General features: G+C 40.9%; 1 protein-coding gene and 1 pseudogene across 1 annotated transcript; both read left to right on the top strand.

Moving 5' to 3' along the window:
* Positions 1–4,884: 4,884 nt before the first annotated feature.
* LOC109206711 lies at positions 4,885–8,010 on the top strand. The gene is made up of 7 exons (XM_019369565.1): positions 4,885–5,569; positions 5,694–5,827; positions 5,915–6,409; positions 6,518–6,767; positions 6,834–6,911; positions 7,321–7,464; positions 7,724–8,010. The coding sequence occupies exons 1-7, from the start codon at positions 4,885–4,887 to the stop codon at positions 8,008–8,010; spliced, it is 2,073 nt and encodes a 690-aa protein (XP_019225110.1).
* Positions 8,011–8,091: 81 nt separating this feature from the next.
* LOC109206710 lies at positions 8,092–8,976 on the top strand (annotated as a pseudogene).
* The last annotated feature ends 865 nt before the right edge of the window (positions 8,977–9,841 follow it).

Below are 9,841 nucleotides of genomic sequence, written 5' to 3'. Positions count from 1 at the left end.
CGTCGAAAGACACTACCTCCTAATGTGACCAAACTCTCCGCACTCATAACAACTACCCGGTGCTGGAGATCGGGACTGAAGGGAACCCCTCGCACCTGAGTGACTAGAAGATGCACTTGGCACGGAAGAACCCTGAGCTGATGGGGCACGAAATGAACTCTGAGCTGGGAGGGCGCTGAGTGAAGGCTGGCCCTGCTGAGCCCCATGATGACCACGACCTGAAGATGCCCCACCATACTCTGGACGGGCCGACTGAGCAGGCCTGAAAGAACGACCTCTACCATGCTGGAACTGGCCCCTCGAAGGAGCACCACTGTAACTGCCCGATCCACGAGGCCTTTTGGCCTCCCTCTCCTTTCGCTCCCGACGGCGAACTGACTCGATCTCAAGAGCGATATCCACCACCTCCTCGAACATAGCACCCAATACTCTCTCTCTAGTCATCAGAATACGGAGATGGTAGTTAAGGCCATCCACAAATCTCCTGATCCTCTCACGATCTGACGGAATCATCCAGGTGGCATGATGAGCCAACTCCGAAAACCTCATCTTGTACTGGGTCACGGTCATTTCTCCCTGCGTCAACCACTAAAACTGCCTACGCAGCTCCTCTCTACGGGACTGCGGTACATACTTCTCCAAGAAGAGAGTGGAGAACTGCTGCCAAGAAAGGGGCGCTGCACCAACCGGCCTACGCCTCTCATACGCCTCCCACCAAGTGAAGGCAGCCCCAGTAAACTGATAAGGTGGTAAATGCTACACCACTAGACTCAAGAATCCCTGTTGTACGGAGCATCCGCTAACACCTGTCAAGAAAACCCTGGGCATCCTCGCCCTCAGCACCACTGAATGTCGGAGGCTGGAGTCTACCAAACCTCTCTAGACGACGCTGCTCATCCTCCGGCATAACTGGAACCTTGAACTCCTGCACTGGTGCAACCGGCTGAGCTAGAGGTGCCTCTGGCGTCTGTAGTCCCTGCACTAGTTGCTCAGGTGTGCGAGTAGCGGGGGTCTGGTTGTCTCCCCCGGCCTGTGAAGTAGCTGCTGTTGTGGTGGCTGAAACTGCCTGAGCCAGGCTGGTGCAAACTGTCAAGATCTGCGTCAAGGTCTCCTGTAGACCTGGAATCACGATGGGCACAGCTGGTGCCTGAACTGGTGCTGCTGGAGTCTGATCCGGAGCTGGGGCGGCTGGTGGATCAACAGATGCTGCCCTCGCTACTCTACCTCTGCCACGACCACGACCGCGTCCACAGCCTCTGGTGGCCTCAGTGGGTGGTACTGGTGGTCGTCCCCCTCGTCCGGTAGCGCGAGTCCTCACCATCTGTGAGAGAATAGAATATAGAGAAGTTTAGTACTCGAATCAACAAGTTCGCATGACAAGAATTTCAAGAAGATGAAGTTTTTCCTAAAGGTTCTGCAGCCTCTCGAGGATAAATACAGACGTCTCCGTACTGATCCGTGAGACTCTACTAAACCGGCTCGTGACTCGTGAGACCAAGGTAACCTAGGCTCTGATACCAACTTGTCACGACCCCAACCCCGATCGTGATGGCGCCCAACACATTGCTAGGCAAGCCCGACCAATTATCAATCACAACCCTTCTCTAATAGAGTTCATTACTTCATTTAACAGAATTTAAATACCAATTTAACATAAATAGGAGTCTGAAACAGTAGATAAAATATGCGGAAATCATAATAACATCACTACATAGCCCACCAATCCGGTGTCACAAGTCAAGAGCCTCTATTACAAGTCTTTAAACAGCCTAATACATAGATAGTCTAAGATACTGAAAGTAAAGAAGATAGGAGGAGAAATTGGGTCTGCGGACGCCATGCAGCTACCTCAACGACTCCGGTAAATGATGAACAAGAGGAAAGCTCTCTCTATGCCTCGGGAACACCTGGATCTGCACACAAGGTGCAGGGACTAATGTGAGTACTCCGACCCAGTGAGTAATAATCATAAATAATGGCTGACAGTAAGAAAACACGTAAAGGCACTAAGCAGTTCTATATCAAAGCAGTAAATCAACTTAAAGCAGCAAAATAGTGAAGAAGTCAAGTGAAATCTCTTTAGATCACGTAAAACAGGTAGCTTATCAAGTATTTAACAAGTATAAATCCGTTCCTCGAACACAGTAACCATATATCTCTCACAATAACTGAAATCAAAATAATCGCTGCGGCATGCAGCCCGATCCGTACATCGCTGTGGCGCACAGCCCGATCCATATAAATAGTCGACTACGCTCACTGGGGGTGTCAGACTCTGGGAGGGGCTCCTACAGCCCAAGCGCTATATTGCTGCGGCGCGCAGCCCGATCCACATAAAGATTTGCTGCAGCGTGCAGCCCGATCCATATAAGCATTTGCTGCAGCGTGCAGCCTGATCCATAATATATATAACATCCTCACTGTTGGGTTCTCAACCCCTCTCAGTCATTTTACTCACAGTCTCTCGGGCACAATAATATAAGGTAGGGATCTCAGCCCACATATTTCCCTCATTTAGGATTAGCATTGATAAAAACGGTTCACATTATTTAGACACATAGAAACATGACTGAGGATATGATTTTTAACAAGTAAAGTGAGGAAAATCAGTCATAATTACCCTAAGGGTTCTACAAGTCGGCACAAGGCCCCAAACATGGCAACTAGCCCAAATCATAATTATAATAATTAAATATCAGTCAAAAATGCAGTGAAATCATCAATAGGGATGGACCAAGTCACAATCCCCGGTAGTAAGGGACCCCACGCTCATCATACAGCGTGTGTCTCACCTAAACATAGCACTACGTTGTGCAAATCCGGGGTTTCAAACCCTCAGGACATCATTTACAATCATTACTCACCTCAAACCGGCCAAAGCTCTGGCTCGCTACGCCCTTGCCTCTCATATCGGCCTCCTCGCACGTCGAATCTGACCAAAACCAGAGCGAATATGTCACAATATGCTAAGGGAACAACGCCCAAGCGAAAACAATCGAAAAATATCAAAAATCTCGAAATTAGCAAAACCCGAGCCCCGGGCCCACTTCTCGAAACTAAGAAATTTTCACATCATTAGATTCCTTATCTCCCCGCGAGTTCATACATATCAAAAATATAAGAATCGGAGTTCAATTGTCCCCTCAAATCCCCAATTTGGACTCTCTTAATCTCAAGCCCTAAACCTCCATTTTTAGTCCAAAAATTCCTTAATTTTCAGTCCTAATTCATGAAATATCACCATAGAATTGTGTCTTAGGTCCTAAATCCTTACCTTATCGAAGTTCCCTTGAAATCTCTCTTCAAAATCGCCCAAAAACTCTAAGTCCGAAGTTAAAATGAATAAACCCTTCAAAAATTCGCGAAGAAGAACCATTTATACCTTCTGCCCAGGGGTTTTCGCATCTGCGATCCCTTTTACCGCACCTGCGGTACCGCATTTGCGGTCCAACCAACCGCTCCTGCGGTTTCTCATTTATACCCAAAAACCGCTTCTGCGATAAAATTTCCGCATCTGTGGCTTCGCAGATGCGGCCCCATTGACCGCTTCTGCGGAAGCTGCTCCCCAGGCCAAACTTCGCATCTACGGCCTTCTTCTCGCATGTGCGGCACCGCACCTGCGGTTCCCAAGCCGCAGGTGCAAAAACACCAGAAGCAGCATAGAATCTGCAATTGTACAAGTCCAAAACTCTTCCCGTTAGCCATCCGAGGCCCCCGGGACCTCAACCAAAAGCACCAACACATCCTAAAACCTCATTCAAACTTGTTCCAATCATCAAAACACCTCAAACAACACTAAATCTATCAATTCGCATCGAATTCAAGCCTAAGTTTCCTGAAAACTTCCGAAACATGCTTTTGATCAAAAACCCGACCAAACGACGTCCGAATGACCTGAAATTTTGCACACACATCACAAATGACATAACGAAGCTACAGCAACTCTCAGAATTCTATTCCGACCCTCGGATCAAAATCTCACCCATCAACCGGAATTCGCCAAAATACTAACTTCGCCAATTCAAGCCTAATTCTACACCGGGCCTCCAAAACCACTTCCGATCACACTCCTAAGTCACAAATCATTCCCTGAAGCTAGCCGAACCATCGAAAATCACATCCGAGCCCTCTAGCACATAAGTCAACATCCGATTGACTTTTCCAAACTAAGCCTTCCTTAAAGAGACTAAGTGTCTCATTTCCTACCAAAACCACTCCAAACCAACTTGATCACATAAGACATGGATAACGAAGCATATAGAAGTAGAAATGCGAAAAAACGGAGCGGTAACTCATGAGACGACGGGTCGGGTCGTCACATTGACCATTTTCGAGATAATGTTAGGAGTTACAGCTCTATGTTCTCATTTACTTCAATGGGGGGAAAGGTCGATGTCTCAATCAATCAAACGCGTAGACCAAGAACATTCAAGTTGTTTGGCCAGAATTATCATCAGATAGGAAGTTTATTGCCTCCTGCGGAATCCACCCCAAAATTTGCGCAACTGTATATTTACGATACAAAAAATAAAGTACAAAATAGAATTCATGCTGTGAGGATAGTATTAATTTTTAGAATAATAAATAAATAATACTGTACATCCTAAGAAAATATATATAAATTCTCATATAATTATTTTTTCTCAGTCATGGTCAAAACCTAAACAAACTTCATGCAGAGATTGTTGCTGATCTGAAGAAAATGCTTGATGGACATAATGTTTTGGCTAAGACATTTAGAATGGTAAGGGATAGATTTCAAGAAGATGGAAGCTCCAATATTAAGCTCAGATTGATAGGGAAAAGAAACACAGATGGAAGAAGATACAACTTACCGACCGTTTCAGAGGTAGCTGTTTAGTGGTTGGAGATTTTGAACTATCTATGTGTGATAGAGATATCATAATTGAAACCCAATCCGGACAACTGCAAAGGATAAATGAATTGAATGCTGCATATTTAGGTCTCCAATATCCTTTGCTTTTTCCATACGGTGAAGATGGATACAGAGAGGACATTCCTTTAAATGAAGATGGTGAACCAACTGTAGGAAGAAAATGTGTTAGCATGAGAGAATTTTTTGCGTACAAAATTCAAGATAGAAAGGGTGAAGTTCCAAGAATTGTGTCTGCAAGAGGATTATTTCAGCAATTCTTAGTTGATGCATATACAATGATTGAATCTGGTCGATTGAAGTATTATAGGACTCATCAAAAACAATTGAGAGTTGCGATGTATAAAGGATTAGAAGAAGTTGTTTTGCATGGAGAAACTACTCCTTCATCTCAAAGGAAGAGAATTATTCTACCGTCAAGCTTCACAGGTGGTGCACGATACATGCTTCAAAATTATCAAGATGCTATGGCGATATGCAAATGGGCTGGGTACCCTGATCTTTTTATCACTTTCACTTGCAATCCGAAGTGGCCCGAGATTCTGAGACATGTAAAGAGTAGGGGCTTAAATCCTGAGGATCGTCCAGACATCTTAAGTAGGGTATTTAAAATCAAATTGGATCTCTTGATAAAGGACTTGCGAGACAATAAAGTGTTTGGAGCAGTAAAATCAGGTATGAATATAAACTTTTGAAGTAATAATTTAAACAATATGCATGATTTTGCATGGAATAATTGTTCAATATAGATTAAAAACTATTTATTTATCCAATAAATTCATTTTGCTTCTTCATGCAGTAATTTATACAATTGAGTTCCAAAAGCGAGGGTTGCCTCATGCTCATATGTTGCTCTTTCTTCATGAGCATAACAAATATCCAACTGCTGGTGATATTGATCAACTAATAACAGCAGAAATTCCAGATGAAACAGTTGATCCTCATTATTATAGGGTCGTGTAAAGTTTCATGATGCACGGCCCATGTGGTTCTGCCAGAAAATCTTCCCCTTACATGCAGAATGGGAGATGTACAAAGCATTTTCCAAAAAAGTTTACTGAGTCAACCACAATTGATGAAGATGGTTATCCTATTTATAGGAGAAGAGATAATGGAAGAGCTATCAAGAAGGATGGTATTGACTTGGACAACAGGTATGTGGTGCCGCACAATCGTTTCTTATTATTGAAATATGGCGCTCACATCAATGTGGAGTGGTGCAATCAATCGAGATCAATTAAGTACTTATCTAAATATGTTAACAAAGAAAATGATCGTGCTACCGTCGCTTTTTCTAGAAGTGTGCAAGAGGAGGGTTCATCGGTTGTTGATGAAATTAATATGTACTATAATTTTCGATACATATCACCTTGCGAAGCTGCTTGGAGAATATTGGAGTTTCCTCTTCACTATAGACAACCTTCTGTGGAAAGACTATCATTTTATCTTCCAAATGAACAACATGTCATATTCTCTGATGATGATCCGATTGATGATGTTTCCAGTAGACCCACTGTAAGGGAATCGATGTTTTTAAGTTGGTTTGAGACAAATAAAACATCTTCTGAAGAAAGATAACTAACTTACGCAGAATTTCCCCTTAAGTTTGTGTGGAAACCAAAGTTGAAAAGATGGGAGAAAAGAAAAACTTCTGCATTTTCAATTGGAAGGATTTTCTTTGTTCCGCCTGGAATTGGCGAGCTATACTACCTCAGGTTGTTGTTGAATGTCATTAAAGGTCCAAAATGTTATGAAGATCTTAAAAGAATCAACAATCATGATCATCATACATTTAGAGAAGCATGTTTTGCACTTGGTTTAATTGATGATGACAAAGAATATGTGGATTGCATAAAGGAGGCAAGTAGTTGGGGTATGCCATCGTATCTTAGGCAATTATTTTTTATGTTGTTGTTATCGAATTCGATGTCATGATCAGAAAATGTTTGGCAAGCAACATGGCAATTATTAGCAGAAGATATCCTCCATGAAGAAAGAGTCTTACAGGCTAATCCAGGTATGTTCAAACTTATATTTTCGGTTATGATTTTTTTTACATAATTTCAGTATGCATACGAGAATATAAATAGATTATTCAACTGTATATAATAAAAATATATACTTATAAAGAGGAAACTAATCTACACAAATTCTAGCGAAAAAATGATTCCAGCAATCTTGCTCATATCATATATGTTTGTACTTAATTCTTTATAATTGATATTCTTTAATTTATGACCTTTATGTTTAAGATAATATGGAGTTTCACGACATAGCATTCATAAGTTCTTTGTTGTGTAAATCATTATTATAAGCAACTAACCTAACTAAAAAGCTAAATTAAATGTACCTTATTTGTGTAATCATGTAATATATTTTTTATATTATTGTTATTTAAATTTTATAATTCTTTTTTTTTGTTTCAGAGGCAGAGCTAACAGATGATAAATTGAAAAATCGTTGTTTACAAAAGTTGAAAAAAATTTTGAAAAGTTGTGGAAGAAGTTTTCATGATTTTCCAACAATGCCAAGACCTCTTTACAATGAGGAAGAAGTTGACCTAGCAATAGGTTAATCCATGATGAATTGTGTTATAATCGTCGTTCTCTATTAGAGGAACATCAAAAAAATTTAATGAATTTGACAGTTGAACAAAAGTCGATTTATGACAAAATTATGAGGGCAGTGAATGAAGCCAAAGGTGGATTCTTCTTTTTGTATGATTATGGAAGAACTGGAAAGACTTTTATTTGGAAGACTTTGTCTTCTGGCATACGATCTAGAGGAGACATCGTGTTAACTGTGGAATTGCATCTCTTTTGTTACCAGGTGGTAGAACAGCTCATTCGAGATTTGCAATCCCTCTTAATCCAACTGAAGATTCAACATGCAATATAAAGCAAAGTAGTCCTCTAGCAAATTTGATTATAAAGACAAAGTTGATTATTTGGGATGAGGCACCAATGATGCATAAATATTGTTTTGAAGCTCTTGATCAAACTCTTAGAGATATTCTTAGATTTAAAGACACATCCAGTGCTGATAAACCTTTTGGAGGTAAAACAGTTGTTCTTGGTGGCGACTTCAGACAAATTTTGCCTGTCATTGCAAAATGATCTAGGCAAGATATTGTTAACGCTACTCTTAATTCTTCGTATTTGTGGGCCCATTGTGAAGTCTTAAATCTAACAAAGAATATGAGGTTACAAAGAGATCAATTAGATGCACATTTGGATGAGTTAAAAAAAATTTCTGAATGGATTTTAGCAATCGGTGATGGAAGGATTGGGAGTTCCATTGATGGCATTGAGAAAGTCCAAATCCCCGATGATCTTCTCATAAATAATTGTGATGATCCAATATCGGCAATTGTTGAAAGTACATATCCAGATTTCTTTAATCATTTCAGTGACATTGATTACCTCCAACAAAGAGCAATTCTTGCTCCGACTCTTGATATGATGGAGTCGATCAATGAATATATGGTTTCACTCAATCATAGTCCTGAGAAGACATATTTGAGTTCTGATACAGTCTGTATGTTTGATCATTCCTTTTTAGCTTTGGAGCACGTACATACACCCGAATTCCTAAACAGTATTAAATGTTCTGGAATTCCAAATCACTCTATTACTTTGAAGGTTGGTGTTCATGTGATGTTGCTGAGAAATATAGACCAGTCATCAGGATTGTGTAATGGCACGAGGTTGATCATCACAAGACTTGGAAATTGAGTTATCGAAGCCATGGTTTTATTGGGTAATATGGATGGACAAAAAGTGTTTATCCCGATAATGACGTTGACGCCATCAGATGCAAGAATACCTTTTAAGTTCCAGCGAAGACAATTTCCAATTGTTGTATCTTTTGCCATGACAATTAATAAAAGTCAAGGCCAGTCATTGTCTCATGTGGGATTATTTCTGAAGAAGCCAGTATTTACTCATGGACAACTGTATGTTACTATTTCGCGCGTAACGAGTAGAAAAGGATTGAAGATTTTAATTTATAATGATGATGGCCAAATAACAAATGAAGCTAGAAATGTGGTGTATAAAAAAGTTTTCCGTAATTTGGTTTGAGATGAATCTAGACATGATGGAATTATCAGGTATTTACTATTTTCTTTTCCAATAAATATATATGTCACTGTTGTTTCGGCGGGGGGAGATGAAACTAGGTTCAGCAACACAATAGAGGATATCAAGATATCTTCATAACTACAATTTTTGAGTTATTACATTTTCTTCTGTTAGGGGGTTGAGAAGTACTAGCTCTATGTATAGAAAGTTAATTATGACGACCCGGCCCGTCGTCACGTGAGTTACCGCCCCGTTTCCCCCATATTATGTTTCTCCACATTTCAGTATCGGTATTTGAGATGATCGGGTAGAATTGAATTGGTTTTAGTTGGAAATGAGGCACTTAGCCTCTTAGAAGGAAGCTTATTTTGGAAAAGTCAACCGGAAGTTGACTATGTGGTTAGAGGGCTTGGATGTGAATTCCGGTGGTTCGGTTAGCTTCGGGGGATAATTAGTGACTTAGGAGTGCGATCGGAATTGAATTTGGAGGTCCGGTGTAGAATTAGGCTTGAATTGGCGAAGTTTGAATTTTGGCGAATTCCGGTTGATAGGTGAGATTTTGACCTGGGGGTCGGAATGGAATTCCGTGAGTTGCAGTAGCTTCGTTAGGTGATTTTGGATGTGCGGGTAAAATTTCAGGTCATTTGGACGTCGTTTGGTTGGGTTTTTGATCGAATGTGAGTTTCGGAAGTTTTTAAGAAACTTAGGCTTGAATCCGATGTGATTTAATGGTTTTAGCGTTGTTTGACGTGTTTTGAGGATTGGAACAGGTTTGAATAAGGTTATAGGATGTGTTGGTGCTTTTGGTTGAGGTCCCGGGGACCTCGGGGTGATTTCGGGTGGTTAAACGGGAGTTGGAAGCATT

This window comes from Nicotiana attenuata, unplaced genomic scaffold (genome assembly GCF_001879085.1).
Source record: "Nicotiana attenuata strain UT unplaced genomic scaffold, NIATTr2, whole genome shotgun sequence".
NCBI classification, from domain to species: Eukaryota; Viridiplantae; Streptophyta; class Magnoliopsida; order Solanales; family Solanaceae; genus Nicotiana; species Nicotiana attenuata.
This window is presented reverse-complemented; position numbering and strand designations above follow the sequence as displayed.